The 21,067-nt window shown below is 59.9% G+C and overlaps 1 protein-coding gene across 5 annotated transcripts in view; it reads left to right on the top strand.

Moving 5' to 3' along the window:
* PITPNM2 (phosphatidylinositol transfer protein membrane associated 2) overlaps positions 1 to 21,067 on the top strand; it is a 145,473-nt gene that overhangs the window by 116,358 nt on the left and 8,048 nt on the right. For 4 of the 5 annotated variants that reach the window (XM_067015426.1, XM_067015430.1, XM_067015427.1 and 1 more), the window contains exons 3-15: positions 1,991 to 2,205; positions 3,272 to 3,393; positions 6,196 to 6,423; positions 8,505 to 8,813; positions 10,086 to 10,181; positions 12,290 to 12,394; positions 12,555 to 12,625; positions 15,913 to 16,160; positions 16,574 to 16,763; positions 16,902 to 17,021; positions 17,591 to 17,796; positions 18,320 to 18,498; positions 19,867 to 20,037. In XM_067015426.1, coding sequence (XP_066871527.1) covers positions 1,991 to 2,205; positions 3,272 to 3,393; positions 6,196 to 6,423; positions 8,505 to 8,813; positions 10,086 to 10,181; positions 12,290 to 12,394; positions 12,555 to 12,625; positions 15,913 to 16,160; positions 16,574 to 16,763; positions 16,902 to 17,021; positions 17,591 to 17,796; positions 18,320 to 18,498; positions 19,867 to 20,037 — 2,260 coding nt within the window. Of the gene's footprint in view, positions 1 to 1,990; positions 2,206 to 3,271; positions 3,394 to 6,195; positions 6,424 to 8,252; positions 8,401 to 8,504; positions 8,814 to 10,085; positions 10,182 to 12,289; positions 12,395 to 12,554; positions 12,626 to 15,912; positions 16,161 to 16,573; positions 16,764 to 16,901; positions 17,022 to 17,590; positions 17,797 to 18,319; positions 18,499 to 19,866; positions 20,038 to 21,067 lie in introns of those variants that run through there. The other variant, XM_067015431.1, reaches the window with a different exon arrangement.

Raw genomic sequence — 21,067 nt, 5'->3', positions numbered from 1 at the left:
TTTCATTTTGATGAAGTCCAATTTAGCTAATTTTTCTTTGGTTGCTTGTGCTTTGGGTATCATATTTGAGAAACCATTGTCAAATCCAAGGTCATGAAGATTTGCCCCTATGTTTTCTTCTAAGAGTTCTATACTTTTAGTTCTTACAATTAGGGCTTTGATCCATTTTGAGTTAATCTTTATATGTGGTATGAGATAGTAGTGCAACTTCATTCTTTTGCTCGTGGGTATCCAATTGTCCCAGCAGCATTTGTTGAAAAGACTCTTCCCTCTTGCATTGAATGGTTTTGGCACCCTTGTTGAAAATCAATATGTATAGCGTATAGATCTGTGGGTTTATTTCTAAACTCTCATCTCCATTCCATAGATCTGTCCTATGACAGTACTACACTGTTTGGATTACTATAGGTTTTTTTTTTTTTTAAGAGCTACTACCACCCGCAACAGGTGAATGAATTTTTTTTTTTTTATTGGCTGCGTTTGTCCCTAGTTGCTGCACGCGGACTTTCTCTAGTTGTGGTGAGTGGGGGCTACTGTTCGTTGCGGTACAAGGGCTTCTCATTGCGGTGGCTTCTGTTGTTGTGGAGCATAGGCTCTAGGCGTGCGGGCTTCATTAGTTGTGGCACACAGGCTCAGTAGTTGCGGCGCATGGGCTTAGTTGTTCCGTGGCATGTGGGATCTTCCCAGACCAGGGCTTGAACCCGTGTCCCCTGCATTGGCAGGCCGATTCTTAACCACTGCGCCACTAGGGAAGTCCTTACTATAGTTGTGTTTTTTTCTTTTCAATTTATTTTTGGCTGCGTTGGGTCTTCGTTGCTGCATGCGGGCTTTTCTCTAGTTGCGGTGAGCGGGGTCTACTCTTCACTGTGGTGCACGGGCCCTAGAGCTCGTGGGCTTCAGTAGTTGTGGCATGTGGGCTCAGTAGTTGCGGCGCACGGGCTTAGTTGCTCCGTGGCATGTGGGATCTTCCCGGACCAGGGATCAAACCCGTGTCCCCTGCATTGGCAGGCGTATTCTTAACCACTGTGCCGCCAGGGAAGTCCCCCTACTATAGTTTTATAGCAAGTTCTGATACCGGAAAATGTGAGCATTCCAACTTTGTTTTGTTTTCAAAATTGTTTCGGCTGTTTGAGAGCCCTAGAAATTCCATATGAATTTTAGGATCAGTTTTTCCCTTTCTACCAAAACTGCCATTGGATTTTGAGAGGGATTACATCGGACCTGCAGACTGCTTTGGGGAGTATTGACATCTTAACAATATTAAATCTTCCAGTGCATGAACACAGATGTCTTTCCATTTATTTAGATCTTCTTTCATTTCTTTCAGCAATGTTTTACAGTTTTCTGTGTACAAGTCTTGTACCTCCTTGGTTAAATTTATTCCCAGGTATTTTATTCTTTTGGATGCTATTGTAAATGGAAATGACTTCTTTATTTCCCTTCTGCATTATTTGCTTTTGTGTGTCGATTTTGTATCCTGCAACTCTGTTGAATATACGTATTAGGTCTAACAGATTTGGGGGGGATTCTTTAGGCTTTCCTGTATATGAGTGTGTCATCAACAAATTGAGATAGTTTTACTTCTTCCTTTCCTATTCGAGTGCCTCTTACTATTTGTTTTTCTTGCCAAATTTCTCTGGCTAGAAGCTCCAGTACAATGTTGGCTAGAGGTGAGAAAGCAGGCATCCTCATCTTGTTCCCCGACCTTGGGAACACTTTCAGTCCCGGCCCACTTAGGAGTCAGAACGGAGGAGTTTGCACATGCAGTGCTGGGCTCGGAGAGGGAACCGTGGCCCCTTCCGTCTCCTGCATGAGTGCTGGGGCACGTGGAGCCGGGGGGGGTGGTGTCCTGAAGTGACACAGGAGGAGCCAGCCTGGTTGGCCAAAACCCCACCCCACCCCCGTCAGCACCCTCGGCCAGTCTGCTGAACCCCTCCCCCTCTGCCGAGTGCTCTGGACCCACACATCGCTGGTGCTTTTGTCCCCACAGAAGAAGAGCCGTAACGAGACCTTCGGGGAAGGCAGTGGCGTGGAGATCCTGGAGAACCGGCCGTACACGGACGGCCCTGGCGGCTCCGGGCAGTACACACACAAGGTGTACCATGTGGGCATGCACATCCCCAGCTGGTTCCGCTCCATCCTGCCCAAGGCGGCCCTGCGGGTGGTGGAGGAGTCCTGGAACGCCTACCCCTATACCCGAACCAGGTGAGCTTGCCCTCAGCCTCGTGCTCTCTGCTGGGGAAGCAGCCCTGCGGCATAGATCCAGGTGCTGCCCCCCCCACCCCCAGACAGGCTCAATCCCCACACCCCAAGGAGCCCTGGCTCCTGGGCAACTGAGCCTCCGTTCTGAGTGGTACCCTGAAGGTTCCCCAGGTTCCCCCTCAGAGAACAGGCAGGAGAGGGAAGGGTATACCCCTGGGTGCCTTCTAGCCTGCCGGTGGGGGAGACCAGGAAGCCGTGAATCCAGCAAGGGCCATCTGGGAAGGCTCAGGGAATAAAAACTCACTTTGATGTTCGCCTGGGAATGCAGGACAGTCAACCAGCTGGGAAGAAACACAAACTGAGGGTAGACCAGGTGGCCCAGAGATTCCCTCCAACCCTGAGCCCTTCAGCGACTGTGATGACGTTTTATAACAAACCATGTTGAGCAGGGCTTCCTTTGGATCCCTCTGGTAGGGGGGCTCTTCTCCCTGTGGCCCCCACCCAATACAGCTGAGCACTGCTTCGCTAGAAGAGATCGGGGGCTGCTGTTGGCTGGCCACCCACCTGCTGAGCAGGTAGAGTCCCCATGAATCTCCTGGGGCTTCCTTCCCCAGGTCGTTGAGGGCCTGGAGCTTGCCGGAGGATCCTTCCACGTTATTCCTCTTCCCAGCAGCACTTTCCTCCTCTGAGCTCATCTCCGGTCCCTGGTGCCACACCTGGTTTCTTAGGGCACGGGGGACAGGGTGGCATGTCACGCGAAGCGCTGGTCCAGATTCAGCCAGCTCAGCAGTGTGCCACCTCAGCTGTGCCTGGGTGCACACCACGCCTCCCGCACGTGGACGCAGGGCTGCCGGCCGGCGGCTTCCCGGAACGACTCCTTCTCCTTCTTCCCCCTCAACCCACCCCTGCCCCCAACCTGGACCTGGCTCTTCTCGGGACGAGGTGAAGGTCCAGGAGGTGGACAGGACAGATGAGCCTCGGCCACCACTCCAGCGCCCGTCCTCCACCCAGCCACGCACGCCCACACCTCTAAGCTCGAGTCCTGACGGATACTCTACTTCCCCCACAGGTTCACGTGCCCTTTTGTGGAGAAATTCTCCATTGACATCGAAACGTTTTATAAAACTGACGCTGGAGAAAACCCCAATGTGTTCAGCCTGTCTCCCGTGGAAAAGAACCAGCTGACGATCGGTAACCATGTACCCCGACGCTCCCAAGTCCGGGAAGGGCAGGAGCCGTGCAGGGCTGAGGTCCCGGTTTCCCCGCCCGTGGGCCCCTTGGTTCCGCCCCTGATCTTCAGGCCCGGCAGGAGCTGCAGACCAGCTCCTGTCCTGGGCGGGGAGGTCCGAGTCCCAGCAAGCCTGGTCGGAGGTCGGAGCGGGGAGGAAGGATGGGTCTCCTCGGCCCCATTTCCCTGATGTGCTCACTAAGGCTACGTGCGTTCCCCACTCAAGCCCCTTCCCTCCATCCCTCCGAAGTGTCCCCACGCCCCGAAATGCATGCGTGTGCGTGGCTGACAGCCGTGCGTGAGTGCAGCAGGCCCGATGGGGCCTGTGTCCCCTTGGTGGTGGGCGGCCTCTGCTCGACTCCCCTCTAGCTGACTCTGCCATGTGGGAAACAGGCCCCATTTGTTACATCTTCTTCTCCAAGCGAGGCCAGAAATCAGGGTTTTCATGTGAAATCTTCCAATTCCTAAATGTTGGCAACTAATTAAAAATCTCTGTAAATATGCCAGCCAACGAGACACATCCATGGGCCAGACGCACCTCAACAGGCCCCCAGCCCGCAGGAGCAAGCCACGGCGGTTCCCAGATGGGTGCACGGCTGGTGTGGGAGGGGTGTTGACAAACTCCCAGGCAGCCTCAGCGGCCTAGAGGGCAATCCCCTGAGACTCCTCCCTCCTGCCGGAGTTTTTAGGCCCCGGTGGGCTTTGGGAGATACCTTAGCTTCCGAGGGCTACCAGAACGAAGTACCAGAGACTAAGGGACTGAAGACAGCAGATACTTTTTGTCTCACGGTTTTGGAGGTCAGAAGTCAAGGTCAAGGTGTCAGCAGGGTTGGCTCCTTCTGGGGTCCCTGAGGGAGAATCGGTTTGGGCCTCTCCCCTGGCCTCTGGTGTCTGCCGGCAATCTTTGGCGTTCCTCGGCTTGTAGACGCATCACCTCGATCTCTGCCTTCATCTTTACATGGTGTTCTCTCTGCGTGGAGGTCCGTATTCGAATTTCTCTTTTTTTTTTTTTTTAATTGAAGTATAGTTGATTTACAATGCTGTGTTAGTTTCAGGTGTATTTTTTTTAATTGAGCCAAATTTCTCCTTTTTATTTTTTTTTTTATTTTATTTTTTTTTGCGGTACACGGGCCTCTCACTGCTGTGGCCTCTCCCGCTGTGGAGCACAGGCTCCGGAAACGCAGGCTCAGAGGCCATGGCTCACGGGCCCAGCCTCTCCTCAGCATGTGGGATCTTCTCGGACCGGGACACGAACCCGTGTCCCCTGCATTGGCAGGCGGACTCTCAACCACTGTGCCACCAGGGAAGCCCAAATGTCTCCTTTTTATAAGCACTCTAGTTATATTGGATTAGGTGCACCCTAATGACCTCACTTTAATTAGATTACTTCTTTAAAGACCCTGTCTCCACATAAGGTCACATTCTGAGGCCCTGGGGGCCAGAACTCCAATGAATGAGTTTAGAAGGGGACATATTCTACCCATAACAGCAAGGAAGGGCCCAGCATGACGCAGGCCCTCTGGCAGCTCTTGTCCGGCCAGCTGCAGCCCCCCCCCCCGCCCCCCAACGCCTCCTGCCATGGTTCCTAAGTCCCAGCCCAGGCCCTTAGCGGCCTTTGCCTCCCTGAGCGGGCTGGGCACGTGGTCTGCTCCAGGAAGGATGTGCACCCCTCCCCACATCCTGCCGCCCTCGGGCCGCTTCTGACCCATCACCGGTTTTGGCGGGGCCAACGTCTGCGTCTCTAAACCACAGCCCAGACTCGGTGCCGGCAGGCCAGGGGGACGAGACAGCCGGGGCCCTGTCGGAGCCGAGCGCCCCCAAGTGCCGTCGTCCCCACACATCTGAAAGAAGGGCTCTCTGAGCCACAGACCCTGTCCTGGGTCCCTCCTCACCAAGTGTGCACGCAACCCCGTCTACCACATGCACACCTCGGGGAGCCAGCCTTGGGGGAGGAGCCGTGTGGCAAGAGGTGGTCCTTTCCAGAGTCACTGTCCCACCCCTCACCCAGGTCCCAGCAGCCCCCAGTGCCGTTTCCCAAGCGCCCAGCCCCGTGGCATCTGCTGCCCCAACCACTCCCAGGCACATCTGGACCCTCTGAGGCCCGATGCCTCCCCCTGGGCCCAGCAGAGGTGGCTTCCGGACTCTTCCCTGCCGATCTGTCTGGGAGGGGCTTCCCAGCAGGCCAGCGGCCAAAGCACACACGCGGGGCCACTTCCCCTCAGGGTGCCGGCCGGGCACAAAGCCTGGCGAGAGGTGGCGGGCGTGTCCGGCTGCATCCCCGCCACCTCTACCCACGCGGATGCCCCGGCGGTTCCCCAAACCCCCCCGCCTCCTGGGTAAGTGTCACATTCCGGGACGTTCTTGGCTTCACTGTTCTGCCCCTGTAGCTGAAACACCAGCTTTTCTGGGAAGCTTTACTCTCTTACTCGCCCCCGCCCCTTCCCACATCCTCCATCCTCATCTCGCCCATGCTTCTCCAGCTTGTGACCTTATTTATCCGCTTTGGCAAGTGTGCCCCAAACGGAGGGGTTGCCAAAATGATTCGACAAGGCAACAAGGAAAGCCCCAGGTCCTGAGGGCGGGGGAGCTCGGGGTCAGGGTGGACCAGAGCAACACCCTCACCCCCCCGTCGGGCCCCGGGGCACATCGAGGCCTGGGGCCCTACGAGGACTCGGGGGTGGCAGGGACATGGCGAGGAGACCGGATGGGGAGGAGTGGGGCGGAGGTTTGGGGCAGAAGTTGTCACTCACGGGGTCTCCCCGTAGATTTCATCGACATCGTCAAGGACCCCGTGCCCCCCAACGAGTACAAGACCGAAGAGGACCCCAAGCTGTTCCACTCGACCAAGACCCAGCGGGGGCCCCTGTCCGAGAACTGGATCGAGGAACACAAGCAGCAGGCCTTCCCCATAATGTGCGCCTACAAGCTCTGCAAGGTGGAGTTCCGCTACTGGGGCATGCAGTCCAAGATCGAGAGGTTCATCCACGACACGGGTGAGCGCGCCCGGCCTCTCCGTCTGTGTGCCCCTGTCCGCCCGCCCTCTCTCTCTGCATCTGCCCGGGACTCCACGTTTCTGTCTTCCTCCGGACGGGCAACCCCCCGGGCCCACATGCAGCCACCCACCTGGTTTACCTTGACCATATAAACACTTGCCGGGCTCCTACAGACGACAGGCAGTGTCTGCCTGCCCCAGACACTCCGGACTGGCTGGCATTTGTAACACGTGGTGCCCACCCGCCGTGGGGGAGCAGCCCCGGGGGACTGCCCCCCCCCGCCGCCCACAGCACCCTCTCAGCACCCCAGGGCCAGACCCCAGGCCCTGCCCCAGCACTGCCTCCCGCTTTGGGCTGGAGGTCCCCGGGGAGAGCGTCTCGGACATCCTCCTGTCCTACACCCACGCCCGCCTGGCCCAGAGCAGGCGCCCAGGGGACGGGACAGCAGGTGCCCAGGGGTTCTAGAAGGAGCTAGTGCCGACCCGGGCTCCTCCCTGCCGCCTAGTCAGGGCAGAGGTCGGTGCCCAGGGCCTGGTCTTAGCCCCAAGGCTCATGACCCGGGAGCAGCACGCGGGCAGACATCTGCTCTCTCCAAGAGCGAGGGTGACTGTGTAGCCATGAGCTGAGCCACAGCACTGATGGTTGGCTTCACGGGTGTCACGTCAGCTCTCCTGGGCCCTGCAGGGTGGCCACGGCCACCCCCTCCAACCCCCATCTGCAGTGGAGGAAGCCCAGGGCCGGCCCTGGGTCTGAACCCAGATCTCCCGTCCAGCTGTCCTCGTCTGTGCGTCACATCTCATCAGACGGTCTGTCCAGCGTGGGTGCTGGCTGACCCTGAGGGTGGACGGCCCGGGGCTTGGGGGCACCCTCCTAGGAGCAGGGGTGAGAGGGAGTTTCTCCCAGGCAGGCTTTGGGGAATGAAGGGATACAGAAAGGACGGCTGGGGAGGCCCAGTGGCCTGAGCGAGGCTGCAAGTGGGAATCGGGAGGTGAGCCCGGAGGAAGGGTCGCCAGAGACCGGCCTGGGAACAAGGAAGAGCTGGACCACCTGGGAAGCCGCTCAGCTTTCTCTAGGAAAGCGGGAGGAAGAGTCGGTGATGACCCTTCCGGGTTTGCCCCCCTGAAGAAACTCAAATGCACGTTCTGGAATGTTCAGAGCAGCAGGATTGTAAAAGCAGAAACGGACAGTGAAAGTGAGCCAAAGGCCCACTGGCAGGAGAAAGAGTAAACAAAATGTGGTATTTCAGACAAATAAATACCATACAGCGACAAACCGGCAACTCACCCCAAAAAGGCAAGTGGCAGAAAAATACATGCAGCATGACACATACGTGTAAATGTCAGCAACATGTAGGCCAGCCCAACATATTGTATAGAAAAACACGGAAAGAAACGCAAGTGACAGACACAAAATTCAGTGTGTTCGCAGAGTAGTGCACACAGTTCTAGAACATTCCATGCCCCCAGAGTCTGTCACAATCACCGCCACTCTCATCCCCGCCCGAGGCGGCCCCCATCTGCTTCCTGTCCCTGTGGTTCTTCTATTCTTTATACCTTAAAAGTATCTTATTTTCTATCTTATCTTCTGTATATGATATATTCCTATATATCGTACTTTATCGTATTTTATATCTTATTTTATATTGTATGTGTATATATATTCTGCTTAAAAAAGAAAGGACCGACGTGCTTCGAACTTGAGGTTGACTTTCCCGTGGGAAATTCGACAAGAGAAGTGTCCTTGACTCTGAGATAGGAAACACTCAGGAAGTCCTCCTCCAGCTCCCCACAAGGCAGGAATTCCCCCCGCCCCGCGGGACTCAGCATGGCTTCTGAGCACACAGGGTACCTTGAGGAGCCCCAGTACCCCAGTTACAGAGCCGCTGTGAGCTTGGGCGGCCATCCGTGAGCCGGACCCCTCATTTACACATGGGGAAACGGGCACGAGGGCAGTGGTCTGCTGGAAGCCACGCAGTGGGTGAGGGGCAGAGCCTGCCCTGCGCCGTGGGGCACCTCCCGGCCTCGGAGTCCCCGAGGGGCTCTAACACGGGCGTCTCTCTCTCCCCCCCTCCCTCCCCCCAGGCCTGCGGAAGGTGATGGTGAGGGCCCACCGGCAGGCCTGGTGCTGGCAGGATGAGTGGTACGGGCTGAACATGGACAACATCCGGGAGCTGGAGAAGGAGGCGCAGCTCATGCTGTCCCGCAAGATGGCCCAGTTCAATGAGGACGACAGGGGGGCCGCGGAGCTGGCCAAGGACGAGACCACCCAGGACCAGGCCCCCAGGGAGCCCCCCCAGGCAAGCAGCGGCAGTGGGGAGTCCCTGGTGGGCAGGGGCCTGAAGAAGCAGTGGTCCACGTCCTCCAAGTCGTCACGGTCGTCCAAGCGGGGAGGTGAGTGCACTCTGTCCCCTCAGGTGTCCCCGCCCTCTAATCGTCCACCCCGGCGACTGGCCCTGCCGGGGACTTCGAACTCTGAAGGTGGACTCTTGCTCTCGGACCTGCGGGACTCAGAACTAGTCACCTCCTTGTAGCCTCCGCCTCAGAGTGAAGCCCAGGGCGTTGCCCCAGCCCTGGCAGGTTCCCCCAGACTCACCCACACAGCCCGGCTGAGACAGGCAGGCTGGCCACGTGGGATCCCCACTCCCAACCCCTCCTGGGACCCAGCCAGCTGCAGCTCTGAGCCAGGGTTCCAAGGCGGGCGGGTGGGGGGAGGTCTGGGTGCGCTGCACCCAGCACACCCAGGAGAGGCTTCTGCGCCTGAGGGAGCGGCCAGGCCAAAGGAACCTGAAAGCCTTCAGATACTCAGAAAGGCCTTTCTCTGGAACTTACTTGAAATTGCGGTGGTTATTGGGGAAACTCGGGGTATTTTATATAGAACGCCAGGAGTACCCCCCCCTCCAGCAAATCCAGCTTTTCCCCCACCAGGCTTGTGCTGTGCTGAAGGGGTCCCCGGAAACACACGCATCGACACCTTTAACCTCACTTTCCGCCCTTGCCAGGCATCCCTGTCTGTCTGCCCCGCCGTGGCAGAGTTGAAGGGGCTCGCTCCTGGGAATTCCCTGGCGGTCCACTGCCAGGGCCCGGGTTCAGTCCCTGGTCGGGAAACTAAGATCCCGCATGCCACGCAGTGGTGCGGCAAAAAAAAAAGGGGGGGCGCGGTGGTTGAGAGTCCGCCTGCCGATGCAGGGGACGCGGGGTTCGTGCCCCGGTCCTGGAGGATCCCACGTGCCGCAGAGCGGCCGGGCCCGTGAGCCATGGCCGCTGAGCCCGCGCATCCGGAGCCTGTGCTCCGCAACAGGAGAGGCCACGACAGTGAGAGGCCCGCATACCGCAAAAAAAAATTTGTTTTAATTTAAAAAAAGGGAGGGGGCCTCGCTCCTGAGCAGATCAGGTCAAGGGCACGGGAGTGGACCCAAGCCTGGGTGACTGCATGTCCTGGCCTCAACCTGATACCCTCTCTCCCCCACCCACGTCCTCCCGGGACAGGACTGCACTGTGCTAGGTGTGCTGGGAGATGAGTCAGAGCCGCCCCGCCCTCATTTCTCCGTTTCATCCCCTTCTGAGCCCTCCCGGCCCTACTCCAGCACCATCGCGCCTGCCTGCCTCTGCCCGCTCATCCCAGCGCTGCTGGGTGGCCGGTCAGTCTGGGGTTTTGCCTTCCAGCGAGTCCTTCCCGCCACAGCATCTCGGAGTGGAGGATGCAGAGTATTGCCCGGGACTCCGACGAGAGCTCGGATGATGAGTTCTTCGATGCTTACGGTAGGCGGTAGGCGGGCGTCCTGGGGCACACGGGCCTTCCCAAGACGGGGAGGGGAGGGGTCTGAAAGAGCTGCAGGGGACGCAAGTCAAGGTGGGGACTACCTGTGAGAAGTTCTGGGTGAACAGCAGCATGTGGGGGCAGGGGCAGGATGAGGTGAAGTCACCAGGAGTCTGGGGTCTCACACTCACCTTAACCTGGTGACAGAACGTGCACGGGGTCTGGCAGGTGGGGACTGTTCTCTCGAACCCCCCCCAAAATGGATTTACAATCAGATGGTGACATTTCTTCCATATGTGAATTTATTCCCGAAGGGGATTCCCTGGCGGTCCAGGGATTATGACTCGGCGCTTTCACTGCCGTGGCCCGGGTTCAATCCCTGGTCAGGGAACCAAGATCCCGCAAGCCATGCGGCGTGGACAAAATAATAATAATAATAATAATAATCCCCTAAGAAGCTTTACAAAAGCATAACTTCTTCTAATCTTCTGATTTTTGTAATTACTGTCTTTTCATGATTAAATTAACACACGTCTAATGTAGAAACCTTAGAAAATACAAACAAGTAGAAAATACATGAAGTGCCCGTTTTCCCGCGAATCCCAGAATCAGCACCGCAAGCAAACAGCTGGATAAATCACCCACCTGCGCTGGGAAGATGCACATACCAAACACCGTTGCTTCGTACCTTTGCCTTTCCTCTTGAGGAAGTAAGAGGGGCCGGCAGGCCGGTACAGGGAGACAGGTTTGCAGTTTATAAGGCAGGACAGACTCAGAAAGGGACAGGGACGTGCCCACAAGCACACGGCAGGGCAGAGAGAGGTATGGCCCTGGGGTGGGGACCTGGAACAGGAGGCCGGTGGTCCTGAGCCAGCCTCTGCAGCCGGGGCCTCCCTGAGGGTAGAGAGGGTGTTTGGGGCGTCCCATACTTCCACGCCCCTCCAGCCAGGCCAAGAGGCTGAGCCCCTCCTGGCTCTGTGTCCCTGATATGAGGAAAAGACACATCTGATGTAGAAACTTTAGAAAAAGCTGGAAAAGAGAAGAGACAGCAGAGCAGGAGATGCCAGAGCCGCAGTGTCCTGGGGAAACCGTCCCAGTGACCCACAGAGGAGGGACCAGCCATGCCAGAGGCCAGACAGCTGCTTCCTACCCAGCAGTCATGGGTGGAAGTTCTCAGAAAAGCAGAAAAAAAAAAAAAAGTCATGGATGGAACTGTTCATAGCAGCACTTCTCACTAAGCTGTCGTTTTGTGGACACTGAAAACAGTCAGGAACATCATGGAGAAACAAGACGTGGTCCCTCCATCCATACGATGGAATATGACTCGAGCGTGAAAAAGGAGGAGGCACCGACCCGTGGTTGAAACTTAGAAACTCCCTGGGAAGTAGAAGAAGCCAGACACAAAAGACCACATACTGGGGCTTCCCTGGTGGCGCAGTGGTTGAGAGTCCGCCTGCCGATGCAGGGGACGCAGGTTCGTGCCCCGGTCCGGGAGGATCCCACGTGCCGCGGAGCGGCTGGGCCCGTGAGCCATGGCCGCCGAGCCTGCGCGTCCGGAGCCTGTGCTCCGCAACGGGAGAGGCCACAACAGTGAGAGGCCCGCGTACGGCAAAAAAAAAAGACCACATACTGTGTGATCCCATGTATGGGAAATGCCGCAAACAGGCAAATCAGTAAGGACAGAAAGTCAGCCGGTGGTTGCCAGGGTCTGGAAGGGGCGGGGGATGAGGCATGACTGCTAACGGGGACAGGTTTCCATCGGGGGAGACGGAGAAGTTCTGGAACCAGATAGAGCTCATGGTTGCACAGCATCGTGAATGGACTAAATGCTGCTTGAAAATGGTTAAAATGGTGAATTTCAGGTTAAGTGAAAGTTACCACAATTAAAAAAAAAACACACACATCAGGCAGAAGCCCCGTGAGTACTGAGTACGTGGCCATGGGTCCGTCCCGTTAAGGAAGGGAGAGCATAGAGCCAAGTGGGGAGGGCCACGCGGGCCAGAGGAGCATGGGAGCCCCCAGAGCGGTCACTCGTAGGCCTCCCAGCGCCCCCCTCCCCCGACTCCCCACCCGTGATTGGGGTGCTGAAGCCCCCCTCTCTCCTCCCCAGAGGACCTGTCCGATTCAGAGGACATGTTCCCCGAGGACATCAGCAAGTGGAACTCCAATGACCTCATGGACAAAATCGAAAGCCCTGAGCCAGAGGACACACCGGGTAACCAGCTGGGGGCTGCAGGTTACAGCCTCCTACGGAGGCGCACCCAAGCACCCAGGAGGGTTGGGGGGACACCTCGGGCCCTGCTTGTCACGGTCACAGCCTCTGTCCGCTGGGCCTGCCCCTTTGCTCACACCCACCCACCCCTTCTGCGTTGCAGACGGTCTGTACCGCCAGAGCACCCCCGAGTTCAGGGCGGCCTCCAGTGTGGAGCAGCTGAACATCATCGAGGTGGGTGCCGAGGTGGAGGGCCAGGGCTGCAGCGGGGGGGGAAGGGGGGGGCGTAAAGGACCAGTCCCGCAGGGGGAGACCACGGAGGCAGAACTTGACTCCCACAGCATCACGTCCACACTGGCCTGGGCACCGCTGGAGAGAGGCCTGGGGCCCACCCCCTCTGATGTCCCTGAGAGCCGGCAGGGACCGCAGACAGCTGCCCCCGAGGAAGGCCTTGACCCCGCTCCACCCTTGGAAAGCAAAATGAGAAACTTGTAAATTCCAGATCAAAAATAAGCTCTTCACCTTGTGCTCAGCTTGTCTGAAGTCCCTGAAGGAAAAAAGATAGAAGGGGAGGAAGCGAAAGTCGTTCTAGGCAGACGTGATGTGGCCGGCTGCGGCCGCCCCGCCGGGGGTGGGAAAAGCTCTCAGCGTGCAATACAGCCGTCTCGGTAGAGCGCTTGTGTCCGCTTCCGGGGGGTTCTTTGCATGGAGCTCACACCCCTTCTCCTCCTCCACCTGTGGGCGGTCAGAGCTGTTTGCACTGGGGCAGGAGCCAGGGCGAGTGGGGCCGTCACAGGCTGCAGTCACCTCGTTGCTCTGGCCTCTAGCTGCCCAAAGGCGGAGAGGGCATCTCTGGGGACTCGGGACCTGTGGGGAGTTTGGGCCGGGGAGGGGCTGCATCCGCACCGCCCTCCTCCTCTTGGGGTTCTCTTTGAGGCCTGAGGTCGAAGCAGGCTTTTCTAGAAGGGTAATAGGGACGAGGGGAATTGATTCCCAATTGCCGGTTCATGGCGAGAAAGCAAACGGAGCCCCCTCCGTGCCTTTGGTGCGCACAGCTCTGGCGGCCCCCCGGGAGGGGCAGACGGGCCTCAGGCTCTGGATCTCCCTGGGGATGTGCATCTGGACTCCGCACTCTTCCGGGACACCGGATCCGGAGTCAGATCCCTTGCTGGCAGCGGTCCCCAAACCAGAGCCTCTTCTCCCAGGCTCGAGGAAGGAGGACAGCTTTACCTCGTCACTGGTGGGGACCCCTGGCTCTCCAGAGCTGGCTCCCAGGCCCCGCCTCCCAACGGCTCTGTTCCCACCGGGGTTCGAGTCTCAGGCACGGTGTGCCCCTGTAGAAAGCAGCTTGAATGGGAGGAAAGCTGTGTCTCGGACTGGCCTCCTGGGTCCCTGAAGAGTCCCCAGCCTCCAGCGCCGGGTCCCAGCGGCCAGGCACAGGCAGGATTCTCTCAGCCCCGCCCTGCCCAGCCCTGCCCGTCCCAGGTGACTAGGGGCCGTGTCTGGGTGACAGGGAGGGTGCTGTAAGACGTGCCTTCCACGAGCCTCTCGCCCGGCTGTGTTGATCAGTCCTTAGGACTGTCTGGTGCTTCTGTCCTGGCCTGTGGTCTGGGCAGCCAGTGACCACACCCTGCCTTGGGCCATGAGTTCATTCCTGCCCGAGCCCTGTGGCCCAAGACCGGCCAATGACCAGCCCCCTCTTGGGGACTGAGGCAGCCCAGCCTTGCCTCCACCCCAGGCCCGGTACCACCCACCAGCCTTCCTCCCGCCCAAAGCCTCTGCTGCTCAGAGGCTCCCGGCCCAGCCCGACCCGTGGCCGGTGGCCCGCCAGTCCCTGGGTTCCGTGCCCGCACCGCGCTGCCCTCTCTTGGGTTCTGTATTGACACTTGGGTCCTGCTGCTGCCCCACCTCCTGCCATCCGGTGGCCCAGTTCAGGGCCAGCCGACCCCCCCATGGAGCCTCCAGATGGCTTCAGCCCCTTGTTCCACCCCTGAGTTCCTTAGGGACGGGCCCCTCTCTTCAGCTCCCTTCCCCGCCCCCCTCAGCCCCTGACACAATATGGGCAAGGCAGGTACTCACCTGTGGCTCTCTTGGGCCCTGGCCCTGGCCTCCCACACCAGAAGTCACACACCAGAAGCCAGGGATGGGGAGAGGCCCCTGGGGGTGGGGCTACAGCCTGGGGTAGCAGAAGAGCACTGAGCTGGTGGCAGGAGCTCTGGGTTCCGGTCCAGCTTGGTAGTGACGTGCTGTGTGATATTAGACAAGTCCCTTGTCCTCTCTGGGCCACCTCGTCTCTCGATAGAACAGTTCCATTCCCATGGTGGATGTGTGCAAGTCTCACTTGGACTTCATAAGCAGGGCTGACCAGCAAGAAGTGGGGGCATGACTCCTCGCAAATGAGGGGGGTTCAGATAGACACACCTGCGTTTCCCTCCCCACTCTAAGATGCTGGGGTTCTGCCACCTCTGGGACATCTCTGCTCTTGAGGACCTTGGTCTAAAGTCTGGGAATGGCAGGGCCTGGGGGCCATGGGCCTGGGGCAGCGGGGGGGGCCCATGTCGATGGAGGGAGAGCTCAGAGCTGCCGGCTGAGCTGCCAAGCTGAATCTGAATCCCTGACCCCCGCCGCCCCTCTTCTTCTTTTTTTTCCTTTAATTGCTTGCCTCAGAATTTTTTTGTTTTGGTTCGTTTTGGTTTGGGTTTTGGCTGCATTGGGTCTTCGGTGCGGTGCACAGGCTTCTGTCTAGTTGTAGTGCGGGCTTAGGTGCCCCGCAGCATGTGGGATCTTAGTTCCCCAACCAGGGATCGAACCTGCATCCCCTGCATTGGAAGGCGGATTCTCAACCACTGGACCGCCAGGGAAGTCCCCCCCACCAGCCCCTCTTAAGAGAGCCTGTGAGGGCTTCCCTGGTGGCGCAGTGGTGAAGAATCCACCCGCCAATGCAGGGGACATGGGTTCGAGCCCTGGTCGGGGAAGATCCCACATGCCGCGGAGCAACGAAGCCTGCGTGCGTAGCCCCCGCTCGCGGCAACCAGAGAAAAGCCTGCGCACAGCAACGAAGACCCAGCGCAGCCAAAAATAAATAAATGAAATAAAATAATTTTTTTAAAAAAGAGAGAGAGCCTGTGACAGACCGACGTCTGGACACAGACACACGGAGGGCAGGCAGGCCCCAAAGGCCCGCACGGGGCTGAGCCCCTGCCTGGGCCCGCAGATGGGAGGTGGAGTTGTGCTTCGGAAGGAAGAGACCCTCTCCCTCCATGTCCTCTGCCCCCGTCAGGCCGGCAGGGAGGAGGGCTGAACACAGAGGGGAGGGGAAGAAGCAGCTGGGCCTCCCCGGGGGAGGGGCACCAGGCCCCGGAGCAGAGGAACTGACATGGGGTCTCAGAGGGAGGGACTGGGCCGCCACAAGCGTCCCCCCGGCAGGACAGAAGCTTTGGCCAGGAGCCGAGTCCCCGGGGAGTTCACCGCCCGCCCCCCCACCCCCACCCCCACCCCCACCCCCACCCCCACCCGCACAGGACGAGGTCAGCCCGCCGCTGGCCGTGCCGCCCTCCAAGATCCACGTGCTGTTGCTGCTGTTGCATGGGGGCACCATCCTGGACACGGGCGCCGGGGACCCCGGCTCCAAGCAGGGCGACACCAACACCATCGCCACCGTGTTCGACACCGTCATGCGCGTGCACTACCCCAGCGCCCTGGGCCACCTGGCCATCCGCCTGGTGCCCTGCCCGCCCATCTGCTCCGCTGCCTTCGCCCTCGTCTCCGAGTGAGTGCCCGGGCGCGCTGCCACCTGCCCCGCCCCCGCCCCCGCCCCCCGCCGCAGTACTGGGACCCCAGCGCTGACATCCAAACCCGCCGTCTAACCTATTCTGCCGGGAGGCGGCAAAACCCCCGCAGATGGCTGAGCCTAGAGTCCTGCAGGGGCCGAGGCCCAGAGCTGAGCCTCAGTTTCTGCATCTGTACTGTGGGGATGCTGACCTGCCTCCAACATCCTGGCCTCACTCCCCGGCCCTCTTCCCCACGCCTGGCCTGGAAGCATCCCCACGAGGTTTGCCAAGCCAGGGCTGAGGCTCTCGGGGTGTCAGGCAGCTCCCGCTCTGGTGCTCGGGTCAGGAAAGAGGGGCCCACTGGGCTGAGCTGAGGCCACCTGCTCTCTCCTGACCGCCCTCCCGCCCCCAGCCTCAGCCCCTACAGCCACGACGAAGGCTGTCTGTCCAGCAGCCAGGACCACATCCCCTTGGCCGCCCTGCCCCTGCTGGCAACCTCTTCGCCCCACTACCAGGAGGCCGTTGCCACAGTGATTCAGCGGGCCAACCTCGCCTACGGGGACTTCATCAAGTCCCAGGAGGGCGTGACCTTCAACGGGCAGGTGAGTTGTGGGGTGGGGGAAGGGGAGACAGAAACCCTGCAGGGTGGGCTGGCCTGGTCCCCCAGGCCAGGGCTCTCCGCAGCCAGCCCTCCAGCAAGCAGGGTGGGCTCTCAGGCCCCTGAGCCTCTCCCCCTCCAGGTCTGCCTGATCGGGGACTGCGTCGGGGGCATCCTGGCGTTCGATGCCTTATGCTGCAGCAACCAGACGGCGTCTGGGAGTCAGAGCAGCAGCCGCCGGGGCAGTGTGGCCAGTGTGCAGGTACTAGCTTCCCCCAGCCCCCGAGCAGGGGACCTCCAGGATGGGGACTGTCACCCTCTGGTTCCAAACAGCCCAGGGCTGCGGAACAAGGGAAGGGCAGAGGTTGCCAATGCAGGTGCCCAAAGGCAGCGGGTGGGTGCGTGGGGCAGGTGACCAGCTGCGCTGCGGCTCAGCCTAGGAGCACGGCAGCTTCAGCAGGCGGTGAAGCAGGGTCTGCACCGTGGGGAGCAGGCTCTGGTCCTGGGGGCTGGATCCTCTGAGCTTCCCAGGAAGGGAGAGACCCAGGGTCCCTTCTGCTGTGGAGTAGCAAACGGCCTGGCAGGCCGGGCGAGGCAGCGGGACCAGTGGGCCATCAGCAAGGCCCACATGGGCAGGCCAGGCCAGGAGTGAAGCCTGGGGGGCCGTGGGGCACAGAGGGACAGGGCTTTTCCCTCCCTGGCTTGCATGAGAGGCCGCTGAGCAGTGGCCAGAGGGCCTGGAGTCAGGAGGGCAGACACGGCTTCCAGGACACTGAAGAGGGGGCCAGGCCCGTGGCCACTGGGCAGTGAGCCTGCACGGCGCCGTTCCAGGACACTGACCTGCTGTGCCCGGGCACGACGGTCAATGCGGCACATGGCGGCAACCTGGAGAGCAGCCGGCACCTGAGCCGCAGCAACATCGACATCCCCCGAAGCAACGGCACGGAGGACCCCAAACAGCAGCTGCCCCGCAAGAGGAGTGACTCGTCCACCTACGAGCTGGACACCATCCAGCAGCACCAGGCCTTCCTGTCCAGGTGCGTAGGGAGGCCACCGCCAGGTGAGGACGGGGACTCGAAGACAGAGGGATGGCTCAGAAGTGAGGACATGGATCGGATCGTGCCGATGGCCGACATGAGGGTACTGGAGGCCCCCCGGCCCTTGTCCTGGGATCCCCAGACCGGGCCACGGCTCTTCAGCCAGGAGAAGGTGCTTGTTGGGTACGGCTGTGGTCTTGTACACGCCTTGGGCCATCTTGAGTCAGAGGGAACAGATTGACCCGGGCTGGAAGTGGGGACGGCGGAATCGGGGGGCAGAACTGAGCGGGGGCGGCGTGATCCCGGTCAGGGCTGTCCCAAAGGCAGTGGGCTCCCTAGAGAGGTCGGGACCTGCTGTCACCGGAGGTGTCCCAGTGCTGGACAGCTGCACTCACAGGACCACACAGGGGTCAAGCCTCATTTGGGCCTGATGACCCCTGAGGAGCCTCTTTCAGGAGGCTAAGGACAGGCCAGCCCCAAGAAGGGCCGTGGTGTGACCTCATTCGTCCCCCCACATCCGCAGCCTCCATGCCAGCGTGCTGAGGAATGAGCCCAGCTCCCGCCGCTCAAGCAGCTCCACCATGCTGGATGGCACAGGGGCCGTGGGCAAGTTCGACTTTGAGATCGCTGACCTCTTCCTCTTCGGGTGCCCGCTGGGGCTGGTCCTGGCCTTGAGGAAGACCGTCATCCCCTCCCTGGATGGTGAGAGTCCCTGCAGGGAGGAGTGAGGCGTGGGGGGCGGGGCAGGCATGAGCTGGGCAGAGGGTCTCAGTGGACCCCTGTCATGAGGCCATGGCCACATCCCAGGCCCCTTCCTCCTCTTTTCTGCACCCCCCCCACCAAGGGCCCATTGCTCTCCTTTGCTCCAGCTTCAGCAGCTCAGTCTCTGGCCCCATTTCCCAGCACGCTGTCTCATTTAATCTCCAAGGCACCTCTGGGAGCTGAGGTCCAGAGATGGAAGGGGCTGCCCCAGGATCTGATGGGGTCAGACCCAGTCTCCCAGGCCCAAGTTCTTCCCATAAGGAAGAGATGTGAAGCCAGGCACCCCCGAAGTCTCCTCGATCGGGTGGCCTCCCAGCCGCAGAGGGACCACAGCCACGCTGCCCCAGGTTCCTCCTCGTGGCTACACACACAGGGAGGCGGAACCTGTGGGCTAAGCAGCCGTCAGAGCAGCAGTCCCTGCCCACTGACCCCGAGATCAACGAGTGCGCTCCAGGGAGACCTGCCGTCCTACAGGAGCTGTGCGGGGACCCCAGCGGGAAACTGAGGCTCAGAGAGGCAGGCGTAGACACTTGCCCAAGAGCAAGGAAACAGTGGCTTCGGTATGAGTGCACAGACTCAGACACTGATGTTAGGGCAACGTCATCTGTAACGGTGAAAAACCAGAACCAACCCAAACGGGATGCGGGCTGGTTCAGTCAATTGCGGCACAGCCATACAATGGAACACCCCGCCGCAGTTTAAAAGAATGGGGCGGAGCTAGAGTGCTGATACGAAAGACTCCCATTTATTGTGTTAAATGGAAAAAAAAAAAAAAAGCATAGATTATGTTCAGAAGCATAGATTATGTTCTTATTTGTATGTATTTTTTAAAGTGAGATAGTTTATAATGACATTCACATGATCTTCCCATCAACTATGAGATGTTCGAAAGCACAGCCCCATCGCACAGCCTAGAGACATTTCTAATCGCGGAGGATGGCTCCAGCCGGCTCGGGCCGCGCATGCGCGTGAGGCTCCCAAAAGGTGCAGGTGGGGCGCCAGCCCCGGGGCTCTAGGGAGAAAGGGAACCCTCTGTTATATGTGTTTTATCATATATAATTCTGTACTTAAAAAGAAATTTTTTTAATCACCGTCATTATAACTTTTTCAATTAAAACAAATTGGGTTAATAAAGGGACAGTGGCCCAAACAGAATCCCAAAGTTGATAGAGACACACTTTCGGGTTTCTCTGTATCCCCAACCCAGTCCCGCCGCACTGCACCCAATCCCAGCCTGCTCTAGGCCCCGCCTCCTGGGGGCGGAGCTAGCTCCAGGCTCTGCGACTCCTCCCCCGCTCCGCCCCCCAGTTTTCCAGCTGCGGCCCGCCTGCCAGCAAGTCTACAACCTCTTCCATCCCGCCGACCCGTCGGCCTCGCGCCTGGAGCCGCTGCTGGAGCGGCGATTCCACGCCCTGCCGCCTCTCAGCATCCCCCGCTACCAGCGCTACCCGCTGGGGGACGGCTGTTCGACGCTGCTGGGTGAGAGCCCCATGGGCCCCCGGCCCTGGGGGAGGGTGGGACTTGTCCCCTCTCCTTGGGTGCCCCAGGCCGGGGCTGGCCCTGCCATGCCGGGAGGGGTGGCCTGCACTGAACACCTTGGAAGCGGGACACCTGGTGTAGGTGCCGGTGCATTAGCCCCACCGACCCCAGGGAGGTAGGAGGGAGACCGCCTCACAGGCCAGGGCCTCCCCCACTCTCCCTCCCCCTCCCCCCGACACACACACAGAGCTGAGGACCTGAGGGCCCCTGGCCGAGTCCCGGGCATTGTCCTGCCCTGTGAAGGGACCCCCGTGGCAGGCAGCTCCGGAGCCTCCAGGTCACCTAGCCTGAAGCTGGGGTGCGGGAGCATGAGAGTGTCGCCCGTGGCCCACTCTCGACCCCCGGGAACGGCCCGTCCCACCTGCCCCCTTGTCCCAGTGCTGTCCTGTCCTGGCTCTCGAGGAGCGGCGCGTGTCCATGTCACGTGCACACAAGTGTCTGTTCTTGTGTCCCCTCTTCTCTCCCCATATGCCTCCAGTCCAGACTGTGCAGAGAAACCCCCAGCTGGTCCTGGAGGGCGGCCCCCTCGTCCCCCTCCCTCACAGGGCTGGCTTCCTGGAGACCAGTATCCCGTTCCCGCACTCACCTGGCAGGACGGGCCCCGCCCCAGCCCGAGCTCTGCTGAGTGTGTGTAAGCCCCCTGCTCGTGGTGGCGTCTGCTTCGCGGGCTGACCGCTGGTCCTCAGGGACCCCCATGCCCTCCTTGGCCACGCGGAGTTTGTGGAACTGGTGGCGAGGAGCAGAGACCGGGCAGGACAGGTCCCCGGGAGCAGACTTGGTGCCCCCTCTCTGGACACTGTGCAGAGCAGGGAGGGGACCCAAAGCAGAGGAGGCGCAGGAGCCCAGAGAGGGGAGCAGCTGTCACAGGGTCGGCCAGCACAGGTGTCAGTCCGAGGGTTCTCTCCCCCGTTTGTGAGGCTAGCAGCAGGAGTTGGGGTGAGGCCTCGAGCCCGCTGGGACCCACCTGACC

Source organism: Kogia breviceps, chromosome 15 (genome assembly GCF_026419965.1).
Source record: "Kogia breviceps isolate mKogBre1 chromosome 15, mKogBre1 haplotype 1, whole genome shotgun sequence".
NCBI lineage: Eukaryota > Metazoa > Chordata > Mammalia > Artiodactyla > Physeteridae > Kogia > Kogia breviceps.
This window is presented reverse-complemented; position numbering and strand designations above follow the sequence as displayed.